Here is a 22,682-nt window from a genome sequence, read left to right on the forward strand (position 1 = left end):
TAGCATTGCATTCTCATTAGCTTACTACTCATCTTATGAATAATGCACATTTTTATCGCTTCACTTTTCTGATTCTGAAAGTAGTTGAGTAATTAATTACTGCTTGGCTAGAAAGACACTGTTAGTACAGTACAAGTACAGTAATACTGCTGGAACTTCATTTAATATACTGGGGAAACTTATTAATCGTATACCTTTTTACTTGATTATTATTAAACTAAAACAAAAGGAAATGATCTGCATGATGTCATTTATGACTTCGGTACAATATTGCACAAGTAAACTATGTAAATAATGTTCTCAATATAAAAATATCTGCAAATTCACACCGAATTGACTGCACTTTTCACATCAGGTTAAAACCAAAAAGTGGAATACATATATATATATATTTTAAGCTTGTGTAGTATTTACACACGTGCAGTGTCAGAATCTGGCCGGACAGCACGAGCTCATCTGAAGAGTCTTGATAACCATCAGAAGTGTTTAGACAGTAGTTTAGACAGTACAAAGTGATTGATTACTGCCCTCCTATGGTTAGACACAGAACATGACTAAATCATGTTGGTTAAAAACAAACACTACATTAGAAATAGGGACATGCAAATAAATCTCACTGCACCGAATTCTTCACTATTGAATAACCAAAGCCAATGAGTTTGGAGGAGAGTGAATTAATGAATTAACATTAAATAACTTTCTGATGTGGCTCGTGAGGCTGAATATAGACATTTCAGAGAAGGTTCATAAAAATTGAGATCTCCTATTCAGACTGAAGATTCGAGAAGAATAAAAATAAGCTTATATTTAGTTTGTTTGATGGGTAAACATCATCAGGCAAGGTGCTTTACACTAAAACCCAGTCTGAGAGGAGGTTTGCTGTGGTTTAAACAGGGACCCGTTCCTCACACATCGCTTATCACATCCGAGATTAAATCATCGCGCTAATAGGATCTGGATAACTCGGTTCTTCAAACACACCTGTTGTTGATGACTGGATTGAGTTATCTGAAATAATTACGCGTTCATGGGTTGGTTTAAAAGGGGTTATGTATTAGATGCATGGAAACCACGATCAGCAGTGCAGTGATTCGCTGGACGGAGAGACAGCAACGTATTGACATTAAAAAAAAAAAAAAAAGACACCCGAGGAAAAACTTGACACATTTCTGGACTTTTATAAAGAAACAGCAAGGAGAACATAACTGCATCAATTTTATAACAGAACAATAAAATATGCGTTTTTTAATGTGGTAATTAGCAATTAATATTTCACATTAAATATTATATTTGAACAGATTTGTTACGTGACAAAGCATTTAAGTGTATTAAGGGTCAAGAGATCATCTCCTGCGCTCCATCAAGCCACGCCCACAACTGACGTCACCAGACACTCTACAATATCTACATTATCTGTGGCCCCAGCATCAATTTTTTCACTTTACATATTATTATGAATGCTTATTTGTTTTTATACTTGTTGCAAGTTGTATATGCTTGTACAAAGCTTTGAATATTTTTTGCATACTAATTAAAATATATTTGATGAATACATCTTTAAGTGAGTAAAACTGTCTGCGTCTACAGTGTGAAAGACTGCACAAAATTATTATATTATCTTTAAATTATCCTTTTAAATGACCGTCCCTGGATCAGTAGGATGCTCTATTTTAGTGGTGGTATCGGACAGATTTTAAATATCAAATCTGTTTAAAGCGATGCGATCTAATCCTGTTTACATGAAATAAATAAACCTCCAGAGCAGGTTTCAGCTTCCAGACCTATTGCGATGACAGCAACTCATCTGTCTCATGATCCAAGATCAAACATCAATTCAGATTGAGTTAGCGAGGAATGAAGAACGAGCCTAGGTCTCTTCTGTTGCATTAGTTTGATATCTTCATCGAGTCTGGTTCGGGTTTAGTTGAGTTTGTCGGGGTGACACGTGACCCTGAGCTCGACAGGACAGGTAGGTTCACATAGTTTCGCTCGAGTGACTTGAGTGTTGATCGTTACATCTCTCTATTGGTTTGAAGTAACAAGTTTGGTGACTGCTTTATTTCGTCCACACGCTTCCAGTAAGCCTCTCTGGGAGCCTCGCAGCCGACATGGTAAGTTTGGTTCATTTAATATATATATATATATATATATATATATATATATATATATATATATATATATATATATATAGCCTATATATATAATTTACATAGTAATATACTAATATACATTAACAGGCGATAATGAATTAAATAGTGAGCTGCACAATAACGCGTTACTGCTGAACAGAGCAACCGCGCACGTTTCTTTTAGCCTAATCAGAAATTATATTCCTACCAACAACAACATCACCGAAATTGTGCTGTTTTTTATTTTTATTTTTTATTAAAATATTTAAATGGTTTCTACCAAACAGCGGATGTTGATCTTACACAGAGCATATCTTCATCTGATTCTGCTGCAGATGCTGAAGACTGTATACTGTAAGATCTGATGCTGTTTCATGATTCACTTCAGGCTGGCTTTTCAATATACACGAATCGTTGAAAGAATCTTCACAGAAAACTAAGTTTCTATACAGTACGAGTCAGTGCATCTGAGTGAATATGATTCTTTAGACTCGTGCAGATGTGTGGGCTTGTGCATGTCATCGGTGACTTCACGCTTTTGACTCTCAATGCATCGTCATCCTCGCATTGCTGAAAGACGACTGCTTTTGCAACTCTCGACGAGCAAGTGATTAGCACCATTTCAAGTCCAGACCCACCCTGATCCTCCCACATGAATAGAGACACAGATTGAGCTCAAGATATCACTCAGCTGTCTTCATGATCTTAGGAAGAAGATGTTTTATATCTCTAATCAGACTGAATGATATATGAACAAACCGTCTATAACAATAATTCAAACTTAAGTTTGGTTTATGTAAGTGCTGCTCAAGCAGAGAAAGAAACGGCCTTAGATGCATTGCAATTGAAATGTGAATAGATAAAGTGCAATCAAATCTGTTGTGTAATGTTCTGGCCATTACTGAACCGTATGTGTTTTCACAGGATGGAGATTCACTGTTTGGTGTCTCAGCTCTGATTATGGAGGTGATTATGTGATTCATTCTTCTTAATTTCATAAGAAGTAACTTCACTCAAACTGAATATCATGTCCAGCCGGTCCAGCTTCCCTTCTTTAGTTGAGGATCATTACAGAACGTAACACTGGAGGGACGGAGATGCAAGAAAGAAAGACATGATATGGAAATAATCACTAACGTGTAGAAAGAGGAACCTGTGTGTGTGTTTCTGCTCTTTTGATCCAGTCTAAACTCTTTAATCTTGATCTTCTGCTCTAGAATGGCATCAGAAGCGTCTCCTGGAACCCTTTCTGTTCAGATGACCAGAAACACTGGACCGTCAGTAACTAATGAATACTTTTATTAATAAAAGATGCATTCACGTGGTCAAAGGTGACCGTACAGACGTTTATGATGTTACAGAAGATTTCAGTTTCAAATAAATGCTTACGATTCATCTGTGAATCCTGGAAAACCAAATGAATCATGGTTTGCACAGAAACATGTTTGATAACAGTCAGAAATGTTTCTTGATCATCATATTATTCTGATTTCTGAAGAGTCGATCACAGAAATGAATGACAGTTTAACAGATGTTTTAAGTGATTACTGATATTTTAGATGCTCTTGCTTCTGTGCATTTAATCAAATACTTTGATTCTCAGAGTCCAGCGAATGGAGATCGAGGTGCTGTCGACACAGTCAGAGAAAATCATTCTGATCAGGTGAGCTGGAAATAAAACCGGATGAAGCCTTACATTGCATCTAACAGTTCAGATTTATTTCAGATCTGTCAGCAAGTCAGCGCTGAGATCTTTACCGCTCTGGTGAATCTGCTTGTGTTTGCAGGACTGTGATGTGAAAACGGAGAACACGACGAGTTTAGCCAAAAGTGACAGCGTTCATCAGACGGCAGAGTTTTCAGATGATCCTTTTCCAGCTCCAGACTGGGTTTCGTTTCCTCCGCCTGATTCTTTTAAAGACCACACAGCAAATGGCTTCCGAAGCACGTCAGACACACGGAGTGAAGAAATAGACATTTTCCAGCCTTATAAAGAGAAGGCAGACACCGATTTCAATCAGAACGCAGAATCATGGCCTTCGTCCAATCAGAACGCAGAATCATGGCCTTCGTCCAATCAGAATGCAGAATCATGGCCTTCGTCCAATCAGAACGCAGAATCATGGCCTTCGTCCAATCAGAACGCAGAATCATGGCCTTTGTCCAATCAGAACGCAGAATCATGGCCCTCATCCAATCAGAACGCAGAATCATGGCCTTCGTCCCATCAGAAGGATCCTCTCCTGGAATACATCCTCTCCAGAGGGAAGACCTTCCCGGCTCCAGCGTCTGAAACCCCCAGTGTTAATCAAGAAGCCTCCTCTGAAGCGGACGGGTTCCTCAAGGCTCCTTCAGCGTCCTCCTCGCCGTTCGTTTCTGACACCAGCGATATCTTCAAGAGATCTGAAGTCTCTGACATCCAGGCGTTGGATCCTCTGTTTGCCCCTCAGACTGAAGTCCGTTCCTCTCAGAAGAGCGAGGAGGATCTGCTGTTGTCCCGTCAGGATGAGGCTCATGATGTTTCGACAGACAGAGTCCTTCAGGAGACGCCAGCTTTAGCATCATCTTCCACAAACCTCTCAAATGGAGATCTGGTGAGAAACAGATGAGTAGAACATCAGAGTTTTGAGGCTTTTAGTCCATATCTGTTCATTTGAAGCCCAGCTGGAATCTCTTGACCCGATGAGTGTTTCTGCTCAGATCAGTGTTAGAGAAATGTTGCTTTGGCAACTAGCTGAAATAAAATAAAAGCTCAGTTATCATTATAGAATAGTTTTAGTGAACTATAATAACCCAGACTCATATATACTCAGGTTAAATATACAGTTTTCTCTTCCAAACCAAAATATTGATTACATGTGTAGATATTTGACCAATAAACTGCTTCTAGAAATGAGTTTCAGCAGGAAATACACTCAATAAGATTTTTAATGTTTTTTTAAGTCTCTTCTGCTCATCAGGCCTGAGTTTATCTGATCAAAAATACAGCAAAATCAGTAATATTGTGAAATATTTTTTTACTATTTAAAATAAGTAGAATTCTATTAGAATATATTTTAAAATGTACTTCTGTGAATTGTCATTCCTATAATTTGCTGCTCAAGAAACATTTGTTATTATTATGTTGAAAACAGCTGAGTATAATTTTTCTGGTTTGTTTGAAGAACAGAAAGTTTATCTGAAATAGAAATCTTTCGTAACATTTCTAAATGCATTCATCTTCACTTTTGATCAGTTTAAAGCTTCCTTGCAAAATAAGTATTCATTTCTATCACCAGCCCAAAACAAACCTGACACTGACTGCAAGCTTTTTGAATGCTTAAAAGAGCTTTTTATTCCAGATAAAGAATCATGATTTTTATTAATAACATTGATTATAATCAGAGATGATTCTTGGGCAGTGAATCATCATATTTTCATGATTTGTGAAGATCATGTGACACTGAAAACTGGAGGAATGATGCTGGAAATACATCACAGAAATACATTACACTTTAACACAGATTCACACGGACAAATTCTTTAACAAACAGTCAGAGTGTTGCTGTAGATGTAGGAGATGTTGATCAGATTCCTGTATCTCTGCGTCTGATCTGACCGGACTCTCTTCTTGTAGATGTTCAGGAGGCGTCCGCCCAGAGCTGCTCCCCGCAGTAAAGCCCCCAAGCCCCCTGCTCTCCCTCAGGTACTGTAGCTCATGTTTATCTCTGAGGATCTGATGATAATCTTCAGTTCTGTGCTTCCACTCGTTCTTCAGATCAGATCCAGACTAGTTCATTATTACGTCCTTCCCTCTCTTCTGAGCTTTGTCTTACTGCTACAGTAACATGACGTGTAAACACAGAAACAGAAACACATCTAGACGTAGAGTTAGGAACAGGACAATGTTCCTCTGATGAACACGTATGCTGTGTGTTTGTTCTCATGGCGTGTCTGGACTCAGATCTGTCATCACGTGAGCTCTGGGTGTGTGTGAAATGTTCTGTGTTCTGGAGAGTGTGATGACAGCTGTTGTTATGATCTGTCAGATCACGTCGACTGAGATGGAGAGAGATCCGCTGGTGTACGAGGATGTTTTGCTCATCGGTCAGGTGTGTGTGTGTGTGTGTGAGGTGTGAGTGTGTGTGTGTTTCAACAACTGCAGCCGGGTTTTTTTCTCTTTCTCTTCTCAATAATTTTACAATCGCAAATGTACATGTTTAGGTTGGTTTGGGAAAAAAAAAATCAAATAAATAAAAAAAAAATAATAAAAAATAATAAAAATAATAATAATAATAATAATATATATATATATATATTTAATACAAATATTTAATTAATTTTTAAATTATACATTCTATTTATATAAGAATAATGTTATAACTATTTGCAGAATATGGTTTCCTTAGAATGTGTATACATTAAGCATAAATTGAAAATTATGTAAATAAAAAGGGTTTTTTATTTTTTTTATAATGAATGAATTAAAATAATATTAATAAAAAAAAAATTATTTACAGAATTTTAAATTCTGGGGGACAACATTTTCTTTTCTTTCTTCTTTTTTTATCCCTGTAGTGTAAGAAACACATCATGTGTATTCATATTTAATTGTTATGCATGGTTTATAAAACTCATACACCTTCATACCTGCACCATGATTTACAGGAGAACTGTGTGGAGGACTGGCCTGAACACAGTCCAGAGCTCTCTCCAGACTGGAAACCAGTGAGTTATCATCATCTGAACTATCTGAACTACAGTAGAGATACAGTCGAGATGCTCCAACACACTGACACTCTCTCTCTCTCTCTCTCTCTCTCTCTCTCTCTCTCTCTCTCTCTCTCTCTCTCTCTCTCTCTCTCTCTCTCTCTCTCTCTCTCTCTCTCTCTCTCTCTGTCTGTTGCAGGCTGGAAGGCTCCGGCTTCGGAGAGACTCTGTCCGGGTGAGTCCTTTCTTCAGATCAGATCAGTGTGAAGAGAAACTGATCTTAACTCAAGTATTAATTCGAGCGCTTATTCCCAGGCAACTTTTCTCATGTTTGCTTTGGTAAAGTTGAAGCACTGGAAATACATTAAAACTAGAATTTAAACTAAACAATAGAACTATAGTCAATATTTTAAAGGGTTAGTTCACCCAAAAATCAAAATTATGTCATTAATATCTCACCCTCATGTCGTTCCAAACCCGTGAGACCTCCGTTTATCTTCTGAACACAGTGTAAGATATTTTAGATTTAGTCCGAGAGCTCTCAGTCCCTCCATTGAAACTGTGTATGGTATATGGTCCATGTCCAGAAAGGTAAAGCATCGAAAATACATTTTAGTCCAAAAACTATGACTTTATTCAGCATTGTCTTCTCTTCCGTGTCTGTTGTGAGAGAGTTCAAGTCAAAGCAGTTTGTGATATCCGGTTTGTGAACGAATCATTCAGTTCACCAAATTGAACTGAATCGTTTTAAACGGTTCGCATCTCTAATACGCATTAATCCACAAATGACTTAAGCTGTTCACTTTTTTAATGTGGCTGAAACTCCCTCTGAGTTCAAACAAACCAATATCCCGGAGTAATTCATGTACTCAAACAGTACACTGACTGAACTGCTGTGAAGATGAACACCGAGCCGAGCCAGATAACGAACAATAGACTGACTCGTTCACGAGTGAAGAACCGGTTGCATTGGTGTTCGGATCACCAGTAGTTCTTTCGGACAGTTCGATTCAATAAACCGAGGAAGAAAACGGTTCACCTGTTCTTTTGCGCTTGACGTAATGGCGTCATTGGCGATGATTGCCCTTGATTCAAGCCTTCGGTTTACCCGCGCTCATAACACTAGCACAGAATCAGTTCAGAATCAATCACCAAAAGAATCAGTTCGGTTCAGACGCTCTGTGTGTCGGTTTGCTTCACACTGAATCGCGCATGCGCAGTATCATCAGCTCCTCGGTTCTCGAATCAGACGCGTCTGACAGAAACGGTTCTTCACTCGTGAATGAGTGAACAATTTGAAAACCGATGGTAAACTGAAAGCTGAAAATATAAAAAGTAGAATCTAATGCATAAAATAACAATAAAAAATATGTTAGTATATAAATAATACTAAAATAGTTCCAAACTTCTCAAATGGAGACCTGAATCAATAAATGAAAATGAAAGAAAGAAAGCATGTAAAATCAAGCATGACATTTTATTACAGTAAATAAAATAAATACTTAAAATAGTATCCATCTCTGCAGGCAATAATAAACCTCAGACAGTATTGTATTTGTCATATTTATCATAGTCATAGTTTAAGTCATGTAGTCTGTGTTTTCTTGTGTCTTTTGTTGTTTGTGGAATGCTCTCTGAATACATGAGCAAACACATAGATATGTCCTGGCATCTGTCCAAAGGCGAGTCATAACTCTGTTGACTTCTGGCTCTAGATTCCAGCCGCGTCTGCTGGAGGCGGAGAGGAGGGTCTGAAGAAGAGCGGGAGGCAGGTAGGATGTGCAGCAGTCGTCTCACGGGACTCTGAGTCTGAGTGTGTGTTCGTCCTCCTCATCTGTGTTTGTGCTCCTCTTTCAGAGTCTGGGGAGGAGACTGAGACACTCGCTGCTCATCAGGAGGAGCTCAAAGGTACATGAACACACATAATGAGGAGCGACACATCACAAAAAACTGAACAATTCAATTCAAAATCTGTTCCAATTAAAAAGAAGCTGGAAATCGTCTGTCAGGACATTATCTGTTAAGTTTAAAAACTATTCCTTCAACCCTAAAACACAACAGAATCTATGGAAACATATTTCTGTCACATAGTAAACATGGAAAACGCTCATTATGACTTTATATCTCACACTTCTGAAAAAAAAAATTATAAATATATATATATATATATATATATATACAGTATTGTTCAAAATAATAGCAGTACAATGTGACTAACCAGAATAATCAAGGTTTTTAGTATATTTTTTATTGCTACGTGGCAAACAAGTTACCAGTAGGTTCAGTAGATTGTCAGAAAACAAACAAGACCCAGCATTCATGATATGCATGCTCTTAAGGCTGTGCAATTGGGCAATTAGTTGAAAGGGGTGTGTTCAAAAAAATAGCAGTGTCTACCTTTGACTGTACAAACTCAAAACTATTTTGTACAAACATTTTTTTTTTCTGGGATTTAGCAATCCTGTGAATCACTAAACTAATATTTAGTTGTATGACCACAGTTTTTTAAAACTGCTTGACATCTGTGTGGCATGGAGTCAAACAACTTGTGGCACCTCTCAGCTGTTATTCCACTCCATGATTCTTTAACAACATTCCACAATTCATTCACATTTCTTGGTTTTGCTTCAGAAACAGCATTTTTGATATCACCCCACAAGTTCTCAATTGGATTAAGGTCTGGAGATTGGGCTGGCCACTCCATAACATTAATTTTGTTGGTTTGGAACCAAGACTTTGCCCGTTTACTAATGTGTTTTGGGTCATTGTCTTGTTGAAACAACCATTTCAAGGGCATGTCCTTTTCAGCATAGGGCAACATGACCTCTTCAAGTATTTTAACATATGCAAACTGATCCATGATCCCTGGTATGCGATAAATAGGCCCAACACCATAGTAGGAGAAACATGCCCATATCATGATGCTTGCACCTCCATGCTTCACTGTCTTCACTGTGTACTGTGGCTTGAATTCAGAGTTTGGGGGTCGTCTCACAAACTGCCTGTGGCCCTTGGACCCAAAAAGAACAATTTTACTCTCATCAGTCCACAAAATGTTCCTCCATTTCTCTTTAGGCCAGTTGATGTGTTCTTTGGCAAATTGTAACCTCTTCTGCACATGCCTTTTTTTTAACAGAGGGACTTTGCGGGGGATTCTTGAAAATAGATTAGCTTCACACAGACGTCTTCTAACTGTCACAGTACTTACAGGTAACTCCAGACTGTCTTTGATCATCCTGGAGGTGATCATTGGCTGAGCCTTTGCCATTCTGGTTATTCTTCTATCCATTTTGATGGTTGTCTTCCGTTTTCTTCCACGTCTCTCTGGTTTTGCTCTCCATTTTAAGGCATTGGAGATCATTTTAGCTGAACAGCCTATCATTTTTTGCACCTCTTTATAGGTTTTCCCCTCTCTAATCAACTTTTTAATCAAAGTACGCTGTTCTTCTGAACAATGTCTTGAACGACCCATTTTCCTCAGCTTTCAAATGCATGTTCAACAAGTGTTGGCTTCATCCTTAAATAGGGGCCACCTGATTCACACCTGTTTCTTCACAAAATTGATGACCTCAGTGATTGAATGCCACACTGCTATTTTTTTGAACACACCCCTTTCAACTAATTCAACTAATTGCCCAATTGCACAGCCTTAAGAGCGTGCATATCATGAATGCTGGGTCTCATTTGTTTTCTGACAATCTACTGAACCTACTGGTAACTTGTTTGCCACGTAGCAATAAAAAAATATACGAAAAACCTTGATTATTCTGGTTAGTCACATTGTACTGCTATTATTTTGAACAATACTGTATATATATATATATAATATAAATAATATATTATATACATTTAAATATTTTCCAGCTATTTAGTGTAATTTAATTTAACCAATGTTAAGGTTTTAGTTTTATTTTCTTATTCAATTTCCAGATTCATCTCGTGTACACAACTTTTCTTATATTCTTTCCAATACTTTGTCCAATGCTCACAAAACAAAAAAAAATGCAAGACAAAAGACATTTGAAATTTTTTTACACCGTTTTCAAATTATGATTATAATTACCCTGTTTATTATTTACAATAAATAAACTCAGAATTGCATTAAAGTCGTAAAATTTGTATTTTAGGTTGTTTTTTGCATGTTAACCTGGGAATGACAGACATAAAAACTGAAAGTCTGTAATTTCAGGATAAAAGTGGAGATGAAGTGAAGAGCCCTGAGACGAACTCAGTCTCTCTGAATCCAGGCTCAAAGGTGAATATCTTCACCAGATCAGTCTCTGTGTTTGTTCTGTAGATCTGCAGATCATATTGATTCTTTCTGTGATGATTTCTGTGTTGTGTTAAAGCTCATTAACGGCACGGAGGAGTTTTTCGCTCAAGATGAAGAGCAGAATGAAGCTTCTGAGTATAAATCGGTATGAAGCTCGTTATTTCTGAATTATCATAGTTTCAGATTTATGTATTTCATACATGATTGTTTTTTTCTCTTAACAGAAGAAACCATCCAAACCCAAGATTATTACACTTCGCAGAGGCTCGAAGGTAAAAGATGATTTGTATGGATCAGTTTGTTTGAAGAAAAATGCGTTGATCTCTTTGGTCTGAATCTGCTCTGCATGTCAGGGCTGTTCAGAGAAGTTTCTTGATTAGAAACATTGCTTTATCTCAGTATGAGCACTATTCACTGTTAAAGTCTTTCCCCTGCTGCCATCTACTGGTGTAACTCTAACCTTCACTGAAGCCTTGAGTCATGTTCACAATATGTAAAGTTGACATCATTGCATAGTCTACTTTACATGTGCTTCACTTAAATTTTGTCATTTTATTTTATTTGCATATTTTTATTTATCTATTTAGCTGTTTTAGAATTTGAATCGTTTTAAAACCAAAACCAATTGGTGCTTGAACATTTGTTTAATTTCATTGAACAGTATCTGTACGATCCCTGTTATTATAATCAGCCTGTCAATATTTTCCTTTACATTTACATCTAATCAACAGACACTTTTATCCAAAGTGACTTACAAATGAGGAGAACGATAGAAGGAATCAAACGAACGAGAGAGCAACTGTGCTGTCACAAGTCTCAGTTAGTCTAGGTTTGTTTGTAGAATGGAAAAGAAAAGTGCTAGTATTAGTTCGTCAGGTGATGGCAAAAAAGGTTTTAGTTAGGTTGAGCTGAAGGTGATGGTGTCATCCAGCTAGAAATGTCACTCAGACTAAAATGCGAGCAGCTACCGTCGGGTCATCTGGTTGGGATGAGAAGTAGAGTTGGGTGTCATCAGCGTAGCAGTGAAATGACGTCATGTAAATGGAGAAGAGAAGTGGTCCAAGTACTGAGCCTTGAGGAACCCCAGTAGCAAGGTGTTGTGACTTAGAAACATCACCACTCCAAGACACACTGAAGGATCTGTCAGAGAGGTAGGACTTAACCCACAGGTTCTGTTGTTCTGTCCAAGGAACATAGAAAGCTGGTTGAACACAGCTCGCTCAAGTGTCTTTGCAATGAATGGAAGAAGGGATGATTCATTGATCTTGTCTGGTATTTAAAATGCAATACATTACTAACCACAGTAAACTACAGCACAATTCTCATCTGAGAATTAAAAGACGTGAGGCTTTTACATTTGAAAATACTGAAAGATCCTTTGATATTTTGTTCCACAGCAAATCTGGTATTTTTATTGGCTGGTGGGAAAACTATCTGCCAGTGATTTATAATATTTTGTCAAGCCAGCTTTAACACGTGATATCGTTCATGATTATGATATTACTTTCCATCTTCAGGTGAAGTCAGCTGAAGCTCCAGACTATAAGGTTTGTTCCTTACAGTAATCAGTTTCCTGATGTTAGAGATGAGAAACAGTTGAACTGAACACATTTAATTGTGATATTAGGATGATTTAACCTCCTCATGGAAACACGATGATCTCGAGCGTTTGAGAGAGAAGAAAGCAGAAGATGTGGACTGCAAACCGGTACAAACACACAATATTTCACTTTGAGTTGTTGTATGCTGTGATATGAACTCTGTGTCTGCTCTCTAAAATGAATATTATTTTATTTTATTTGTAACAGAAGCAGCCACATAAATTCAACCCTCCTGTGCCACACCGACCATCAAAGGTGATATATTCTGTGTGTTTGCATGTTTATGAGAAATATAATGTGTGCTTTAGTTTAAAGCCTAGATTTTAAATTCATAAGCCAACCGGAAGCTGTTCTTAACACATTGAGGACTAACATGAATCAAAGCTTTGGGCTCATTTTTGAATGGTTTGATCCACATCATGCTCATATTCACCTGATATTATTATCTGAAAGCATGTCTCTGCTGTTTGCAGTCCTTCTCCAAAGATCGCTCTCTGGAGGAAGATCTGGATCCTGGTGCTTCAGTCCGTGACAGTCATCAGGTCAAACTGGTTTTGGTTTGTTTCTCTCTGATCGTAGGCTCTATACTGACACCAAACTCCACCTCGGATAGATCAGAGTGTCACACACACACACACACACACACACACACACACACACACACACACTCACACACACTCACATTTTCTGACAGGAGAGAGTGTCTGATAAGAGTTACTGATATTGATCAGTGTTTATCTGATCTCAAAGTCAAAACATTCATATCAAACGTATCAAAGTCAACAGACCGGACAAAATGCTGTGAGTTTTCATTAAATTACATTACATTACGCTACATTTGGTCTATAGGAGATTAATCTGAAAAAAAATAAAATAAAGGAGATCAGAAATCAAAATAAAATTAAATGAAATAAAATGAAAAAACAAAAAAACTCAATTAAATGAATTTAAATGAAATAATATATCTGACTGACAGGAGCTGAATCTGGGGATAAAATAATAAAAAATAAAATCGTTCTTCAGGAGATGAAATGAAATCAATCTGGTCTACAAGAAATGAATCTGGATTACTAATTGTATAGAAATAATAACAAATAAATCACACCAATAACTCGCACTTCTTTTCCCAAAGCAGCATAGTCTAGTGGTGCAAGTCCTTTCCCTAAAATTATGACCGTATATATTACATTTATTTGTTGTGAGTACACAAATAAACCATATATATATATATATTGTCTGAGTATGAATGCAAACTTCAAAAACAAAAAGGAGAATAAATCCATTATCAGAGAAGAGATGCAGAAGATTGTCAGATTCTGATCTGTGTTTGAGGATGTAGACGGTGTGTGTCCAGCAGATGACCTCGGTGTGTTAGCTCCACTGAGTTGAGCCGAGACTCTGAGTAACACAGATGTTTTCTGTTGTAGAGCCCAGAGATGGACACACATCTGGATGATGAAGAGCCAAACACAGAGGAGACTGATGGACAGGTAGAGATCCTGATCCTCCTGTCTGTCTTCTGTTTCATCTTTCCTTCACTCTCAGTACTATTATCATGTGTTTAGCAGAAGTGGAGAAAGAAAGTGCGAGTCCAGTTTGTTCCACGCAGAGGGTTCGTCATCGCTCGGTCCAGGGTGAGTGCTGACACCTCTCTGTTTCTTCAGTTTGAGCACTTCTCTGGTGTGAACACACTCTTCTGTGTCTGCTCACAGCGTGACAGGACGAACCAAACCCAGGAGGAAACACCTCATCTGAAGGTACAACCGCTTTCACAAGAGAAAATCAGAATTCACTATTCACTGGAAGCAGTATTACTGTATTTATGAAAAACATGTGCTGCATTATTGTCAGTTTGACAGTTTCATCTTATTTTTAACCCAATGTACTGTAAAACATGGACTGGATCTGTTTGACAGGACGGAGCTGATGCTGAGCTGAAGGGAGCTTGTGGCTTCACTCCTCATCCTCCGACGAAGGTCTGTCTGAGTCACATGACACTGATGATCCTCTGCGCTCGCTCTTGTGTCTGAACACTGTTAAACCTGTGCTTTCAGGACGCCGAGCGGTTCGATGACCTGAAGGGAGCGTTCGATCACGAGTTGAAGGTAGAGCAGACGTCCAGACGAGCGCAGGGGTTCAGGATCTCTGTCTGTTCACTCATATCTCTCATATCTCTGTTTCAGACAGACACGCTCCTGAAGTCTGAAGCTGGACGCAGTGCTCAGGTTCAGACGCTTTATCCTCACAGAATCTGATGTTCTTCTGCTCACACTATTGCTCATGTCACTCCTGGTGTTTTTCCTCAGAGATCATACTCTAACGGCGTTACGAGTCCAGCGTGGGACTCAAAGGTGAGGAGCAGCACTAATTATACCAGTAAACATGATTCAGGACCCGGAGGTTTCTGATGGAGAGGGTTTGTTGTGTTCAGGCAGATCTGGAGACAGACGTCTGTGGATCCTCGGCTGTCTTCACACCGTCAGACGCCAGTGAGAGGCATCAGGTGAGGATTCAGAAAGATCTCGGCATCACTGTGACATTATTACATCTTTAACTTCTTCTTCTTTCCTCCACTGTCTGTACAGAAGAGAGTAAAGTTCCCTCGCCTGCATCGCAGACAGTCCAAGGTGAAGCATCCAGCGCAGAAGTCCTGCCTTATTTTATTACCATTAACATACTTTTAAACATTTGATTCATATTTTTTAAGTTTTAGTGATTTTGTTGTAATTTAGTTGTTATATTTGTTTTTTAATAGAAAATTAATAAGAATTACCATTAAATATATATAATAGTATTTCATAATTTTTTAATTAATTTCATAAAATAGTTTGTTATTTCTCTGATGTTTGTGTCTTCTAGAGTTTTGAAGAAGCTGAGATGAACGAGGGCAGAGATTCACAGGTGAACAAACCCGTCTTCTCACTTCCTCACGGTTATTTGTCTTTTATTTTATTTTTGAATCCTTTTTTTTTTCATTTTAGGTTTTGTTTCTTTAATTTTCAAATAATATATGTAATCTTTATTGACTGCACACACACACAAAAAATGAAAATAAACAATTTTCACTCAAGATTTATGTATTTATACTATTTTTTATATCTTCAATTTCCATATTGTGTGTATATTTAATGTTTACTGTCTGCACTGAAATAAATGGTGTATAAATAACTTTTATTCAGTATTTATGTATTGCTTTGTTTATAATTTTATCTTTTTTTTTTCAATTATTTTATTTCCCTTAAGGTTTTGTTTCTTTAATTCCAAAATATTGTTAAATGTTTACTGTTTGCGCTGAAAAAAAGAGCAAAAACAATTATTATAATTATAATTATATTATTATATTATATTTAATGTTTACTGTCTGCAAGTGTCACGAAGAAATGGAAAGTACCACACTGAATTAAATGTGAAATTCTAAACGACTGAACTCAATTAAAAATATTTCTATCTATTTTTTGTAACTGTCTGGCTTCGTGCACTTCTACTGTAAGTGTTACTGTATGCTGTTTAATTGTAAATGTGGTGAGTCATGGCTGATGGAGTTAACACTGTTTTGCAGATGAAGAAGCCTCCTCTTCTGTCACATCGAGACTCAAAGGTGAGAGACTGACTTTCCTCCGAGCTCACCTGATAAACGTTCAGATGTGGATCAAACTGATGTCTGGTATCTCCTCCTCAGAAGGGAGCAGATCTGTTTAAAGCAGGAGACGTGGAGCCGGCGGAGGAATATTCACCGGTAACTTCATCACTTCATCGTCATGCGTCTGATCCGTTCACTCACACACTTTAACACTGATTATCCTCTCACACAGGACAATAAACCACAGAAACACACAGAGACTGAGGCGCTCCACAGAGGGTCAAAGGTAACACTGCGTTCCTCTCAATCCACTCTTTCACTACGGTACGTCTTCATCTGCTGTAATCAGTTCTGCTTCTCTCAGTGTCCTCCAGACCTTCACCTGTCTGATGCTGCTAAGGTACAGTTAATGGTCATTCTTACACGACCTGGAAATATGGTGAAATATTATTACAATTACATTTCTGATTATTATCAACGTTGAAAACCGCTGCGCTGCACAATATTTTTGGAAACTGTGATATATTTTCTTTTTCAGGATTCACAGATGAATAGAAAGTACAGAAGAACATATTTTATTTGACACATAAATCTTTTCTGACATTTTAAACATCTTGAATTCATTTCTTGAAATCTTCCAGGCCGAGTGGCTGTCGGCTCAGATGGACATGAGACGGCTGAAAGATGAAGAGGAAGAGCAGAAGCTGGAGGAGGAGGAGGATGAAGGGGTCAGTGCTCGTTCCTTGTCATGTTAACTTCATGTTTCCTTGTGTTGTGATCCTGATTGATCAGTGTGTGTTGTGTTGGCAGGACACTGACAGTCTGATGGAGTGGTGGAACACAGTGGAGTGTGAGTTCATTCATTCACTCGTTCATTCGTTCACCTCACACACATCACATCCGACTCGTTTAACATTCAGTCTGTGTGTTTGCAGCTTGGGATGAAATACGTCCTGATGAGGCCATCAGCACTAAAGAAGAAGAGACCATGTAAGACTCCATTTTTTGGGGTGGGGGGTGCCATTGGGGTCAGAAAAATGGCAAAACAAGATTATGTTTCTGACCCAATAAGCTGCTATTTATTCTTGTTTCAAGCAAAAACTCATTCTTAAGTAAAAAAAAAAAAAGATTACTGAGAAGTCTCGTTTTCTGAGAACTTTACCAAAATAAAGTGAATTTATGCTTAAAATTTTTTCAGCTTTTTTCAGTTATTTATTTTTGTATTACAAATAATTAATTTTTTTATTTTTTAAAAACATTGCATTGAATAAAAAAACAAAAACGCAAATTTGATGCCTGTTTTCCCCACAGAAATGTACAGAAATCAAGTAAGTTTATGCTTAAATTTAGCACAAAAAAGTAAGTGTGTGTGTGTGTGTGTACAGCATGTATATATATATATATATTCCAAACCCATTGGCAGATATTTTTTTCCTTGTTTCAACAAAAACTCACTTTATTTTGGTCAATTTCTCCAAAAAACGAACAAAAGAAAATTTTGTCATGTTGCATCTTAAATGTATTTTTAACATTCTTAAATGGAGATAAATTTACTTGAGAAGTAAAGAGACTCTTTTTCTGGAATAATAATAATGATAATAATAAAAATGAAGTGAGATTGAGTTGGGTTGTGTTGGTTTAGTCTCATCTTTTAAGTGTCACTCATAACTCTGTGTGTTTGTTTGTTTTAACCATTCTCTGTGTCTCTGTGTCAGATCGTTTAAAGCGGTCGCTGATAGAGTCCACCGCGGCCTCCGTGTGTATCTGAAGCTCTTTATGGAGCGAGCCGAGCTGCTCTACCAGCACGTGCTGATCTTATACAGCATCGCCGAAGACCTCAGCAACTTCCACCACAACGCTAAAATCGCCAACATCACAGGAGGAACCACCACCGCTGTGGGGGGAGCCGCGGCCATCGTGGGGCTCGCTCTGATCCCCGTCACGTTCGGAGCGTCCATCATCATCTCGGCCGTCGGTCTGGGCGTGGCTACAGCGGGGGGCATCACGGCCGCCTCCGCCTCCCTCTCAGACACCATCAACAACATGCACGTACGTATGTCCAGCGCTGAACGGCATGCTCGGTTACTACACTTTCAACGTCAACCGTATGTAGTTTTCACCATTTGTTTATGCAGTATCAATTCCAAAAAAAATTGGATCAACTAATCTTCATACCAAGCCATGCAAATATAAATACCGTATTTTTCGGACTATAAGTCGCACCTAAGTATAAGTCGCATCAGTCCAAAAATACGTCATGATGAGGAAAAAAACATATATATATATATATAAGTCGCACTGGATTATAAGTCACAGAACCATGAACCAAAAGAAAACATTACCATCTACAGCCACCAGAGGGCGCACCCTCTGGAGGCTGTAGACGGTAATGATTTCTCTTGGTTCATTTATCTCGGTTCATGACAAATTAATTTTGATAAATAAGTCGCACCTGACCAGCCAAACTATGAAAAAAGTGCGACTTATAGTCCGGAAAATACGGTAATTGGATTGCATTGTAAAACTTCACAAAAATTTGATGCCCATTTAATGATAGCTATTATTTTTTAACCGTATTAATAGATGCAACTAAAGTTTCTTAGTTAGGCAATATAGTACATTATGCATTTTATAAAATAAAAGCACTTTATTAGTCCATGCATTGCCGGAGAGTCGAACCCTTGGTGTTACTAGCACCATGCTTTCCTTAATGTGGCGTGAATGTAAAAATTATGTAAAGTGAATGGTAACTTCACAATAAGATTCTATTGGCTAACATTAGTTCACATGAACTAACAATTCATCTAATGCATTTATTACTCTAACTAATTCTAAGCAAATAATTTCTTTAAAAAAGTGTTTTATTTGTGTTTTTATATTTAATATACCTCACATGAACTAATAAGCATTTATTTTAATAACTAACGCCAACAAAAAATACATAAATGCTACCACAAGTGTATTGCTCATTAATAATTAATGCATCAAATAACCTATGTTACTATAAGTACATTTTAAATATACTTTATAAATCTTTTCTGATATTTGAAATGTCACGGTCTCTCGTGTTTTAATGCAGGACCGTAAGAAGATTGAAATAATCATCATGGACTACGAGGCCCAGCTGGTGGAAATGCAGCACTGTTTGCGATTCGTCATTGAAGGTCTCTGTCGACTGCGATCTCATCCGCTGCTGCGACGAAACAACTACTACACGGGCGACTGGGATGTGCGACGCGCACTCCAGACCATTAGCTTAGCTAGCGACCCGGTAGAGCGAGCGGAAGAACTCATTCAACGCACGCTGGCCAAGTTAGCCAGTCTGCAGAAAGGAATAGACAAGTACTTCACCAAAGACTTGAAGGAGGTGAAGAAGGGCTGCAAGAAGGAGGTGACGGCCGAAGTGCGAACCCTGGCCAAACAGCTGCATGAAGGTTTAGCGGAGCTCAACTCCATCAGAGAACAGCTGCTCGACGCCGGCGGATACATCTAGCAGTCATCTCAGATAAGCTTTGGGTGTCAGATCTCCGCGCTCCCATTGGTTGTTGCTGCTCATTTGCATAAAATGGAATGGTGATTTTAAGCAAGTTTGGACTCTCATTGAGATGAAGTCCTGCTGCTTTGTTGCTGCAAATCTACTGCATACAATGAAACAAGAAATCCATTCAGCACGCCAAAGATTACAAGATTCCTACACATAAATATTTAAGAGACTTGTTGAACATTCACATCAGGATTGGTGTACTTCCTAAGAACATTCCTTAAATTATTTCTATCAGACATTTGTAATTTGAATGGGCGTGGCTTCTGAAGTCGATTATGTTTAACTGTATCCTACTAACAACTTGTTATGCTGCTTGATATCGCAAACTGGTATTTCCTGTTATATTTTAATTGACTATCGTTTTCATAAACACATTGTTTTGTAGCACAAATACTTCCTCACTTCCTTACCCAGATAGCACACGCATGTCTGCAAGACGTCTCTTAAAGATCACTTCATCTGGAAAGCATCTGCTGTCTACAAACGTCTGACAGACGTCTTACATTCATTCCAAATCATAAACATCTTATAGACATCTATTTGACATCTAAAAGGAAGCGTCCTATAGACGTATTGCAGATGAGCAAACAACCTAAAAAACAGGTATTGCAGATGTAAATGCACACCTCAAATAGACGTCTCTGAGATGTAAATTGTGCTATTAGAGGTTGATCTGGAAAGCATCTGCTGTGTGCAAACATCTGATGGACATCTCAAAGATGTCAGTTTTACATGCATTCGAAATCATAAACATCTTACAGACATCTTCTAAACGTCTGTGTGACATCTGATTGGAAACGTCCTGTAGATGTATTGCAGATGAGCAACACTCTAAAAAACACGTCTTGCAGACGTCAAACAGACGTCTCTGTGATGTACGTGTGCTATGAGCGTATTATTGTAGTTATTTCCCTGATAATATGTCTATAAGATGTTTATGATTTTGAATGCATGTAAAACTGACATCTTAAAGATGTCTATCAGATGTTTGTACACAGCAGATGCTTTCCAGATCATGAGATCTTTAACAGACATCTTGTAGACGTTGCTATATGGTTTAGTGATAGAGGAAGCCTCGCACATTCACAGGAAATACTTCAGCTTTACAAAATGAGGATATGTAGTAACAGATGATATTACATTGCATCTGTATTGTACAACTGCTGTGCTGCGGTCACAGTTTGTGGTTAAAGCCCAGTTCTTGTTCACAATCTGGTTCTGCTTTTGGTGAGAATGAAGCCGCAGACAAGAATCACTTTTATCTATTTAAAAAAAAAAAGGCTTTAGGCTTTAGATAAACTGAATTTTTATGTAAATCTTTCATATGCTTTTGCACAGATTGTATTATTAACAACCCTAAAGCTGTTACACACACACACACACACACACAAAGTTTTCATGTCTTGACATGATGTTGTGCAATACTGGAATGAAGGTTACTTTCATGAAGATATTTTAATAAAATTAAATAAAATACTTTGTTGTCTGTGTGATTCAGAAACAAACCAAAAAACATGAGAGACTAAATTTACTAAAGACTAAAAGAGACTAAAGCATGCAGTGAGGAACATCAGAGCTGGAGTTTGAGTGGAAATAAAAGTTTTGTTCAAACACGCCCCGCGATCATGTGCCTTTCGAGGAAGAGTGTGTGGATTTTACAGTGAAAGAGGGCTCTGTTCACCTCTGGACTGAACACACTGTTTGATTGAGGTCATGTTTTGTGTTCACTTCTAAGGTAAGGAGCTGGTTTGCAGTCGAACGCCAGTGAATCGAACGGCTTCTTTAAATAGTCTCAGAACACTGGAAACCGCAGCGTTCTGTTTGTTTTGGTTTGATTGTTCCCGTTCCTTTTCTTTTTCTTTTGGAAGAGGATTTAAAGAAAAGACATTCACGATCAGGGCATTGTAAAGGTAAGCATTGTTTGTTTGCGGTTAACTTTTGGTGTGTTTTGTGTCATGAAACTTGAAACTTTAAGGGGAAGTCGAAAGAAGAAAAACAGCAGTGAGAGTATTGTCAGTATTATAAGACTCGGTATTTTAATACGGTGTCGTGTGGTTCGCAAATGAAGAGAGATTTCCTTTCAAAACACGTGCGCGTGTGCCAGTAAAAGTTTATGTAAACTCCGTCGCCTGAAGCGAAAGAACAGGGTAGACTCTCAGCTCCTGATTATTAATCAGATGACGATGACGTTCCTCTTCCGGTCAGCCTTAATCCTAATTAATATTCATGAGCCGAAAGGCGTTCACTCGTGACGTGTTGTTGCTTTGCGTTTGTAAGGCGTGTCACCCTAAAAGCAGGATAAATTCCTATTTCTATTATCATATCCTGTCTTTTGTTACGTAGTGCAGCACACGTAGGACTACATCACGGAGACGACTATTTGACGTCTGCATTTACATCTGCAACACTTATTATGATCAATTCTCAAAAGGCAGCTCAATTATGTATTTATTTTTGTGTATAAAGGCCCATTAATGTGATATTTGTGGGTGTCACGGAAAAAATAAATAAATGAGGAACAATTCAATGATAAGTTAACTGTGTTTTCGGTATAAATATTGTTCCAGAGCTGTTTTATAGAAGTTTGTGCTTTAAACGAAAACTGAATGTTTATTCATGTATAAATTCAGGTGATATGAACAATAAGTACATATTGATTTTGCATCTATTTTTGTCTATGAAACTAGGACTGGCAACAGAATTGAAAATTGAATATGAAGCCATAAGAATATTAAATCTGGCAAATGTTAACTTCTTTTTAAGCCATTTTATACACTTCTTTTTTCCTCTGAATTTAGTGAATCCCAGTTTTAAAACTCCTGTCCTACATGATGACCTTAAGTTACATAACTGATATTCAGGATCC

The 22,682-nt window shown here is 37.8% G+C and overlaps 2 protein-coding genes across 10 annotated transcripts in view; both read left to right on the plus strand.

The window, feature by feature from the left end:
• apold1b (apolipoprotein L domain containing 1b) overlaps nt 1–22,682 on the plus strand; it is a 33,591-nt gene that overhangs the window by 1,353 nt on the left and 9,556 nt on the right. For 2 of the 9 annotated variants that reach the window (XM_052603339.1, XM_052603343.1), the window contains exons 1-2: nt 21,423–21,551; nt 21,685–21,726. The exons of 1 other annotated variant lie outside the window; for it this stretch is intronic. The gene's annotated coding sequence lies outside the window, so the exon portion shown is untranslated. Of the gene's footprint in view, nt 1–21,422; nt 21,552–21,664; nt 21,727–22,682 lie in introns of those variants that run through there. 6 more of the 9 variants (XM_052603338.1, XM_052603341.1, XM_052603344.1 and 3 more) reach the window with 4 other exon arrangements.
• Nucleotides 1,924–21,284, plus strand: LOC128017779 (uncharacterized). Its single transcript, XM_052603299.1, has 37 exons — nt 1,924–2,111; nt 3,054–3,095; nt 3,347–3,406; nt 3,733–3,792; nt 3,917–4,723; nt 5,746–5,814; nt 6,158–6,220; nt 6,777–6,836; nt 7,018–7,053; nt 8,534–8,590; nt 8,676–8,726; nt 11,008–11,073; nt 11,168–11,236; nt 11,316–11,363; nt 12,609–12,638; nt 12,719–12,799; nt 12,900–12,947; nt 13,166–13,249; nt 14,120–14,182; nt 14,258–14,326; nt 14,405–14,449; nt 14,609–14,668; nt 14,747–14,797; nt 14,876–14,917; nt 14,999–15,043; nt 15,124–15,195; nt 15,278–15,319; nt 15,552–15,593; nt 16,252–16,290; nt 16,372–16,428; nt 16,505–16,558; nt 16,637–16,672; nt 16,914–17,000; nt 17,083–17,122; nt 17,208–17,262; nt 17,988–18,321; nt 19,352–21,284. Exons 1-37 carry the CDS (start codon nt 2,109–2,111, stop codon nt 19,763–19,765), a joined length of 3,381 nt encoding a protein of 1,126 aa, XP_052459259.1. The 5' UTR covers nt 1,924–2,108; the 3' UTR covers nt 19,766–21,284.

The sequence above is a fragment of the Carassius gibelio genome, chromosome A7 (genome assembly GCF_023724105.1).
Source record: "Carassius gibelio isolate Cgi1373 ecotype wild population from Czech Republic chromosome A7, carGib1.2-hapl.c, whole genome shotgun sequence".
NCBI lineage: Eukaryota > Metazoa > Chordata > Actinopteri > Cypriniformes > Cyprinidae > Carassius > Carassius gibelio.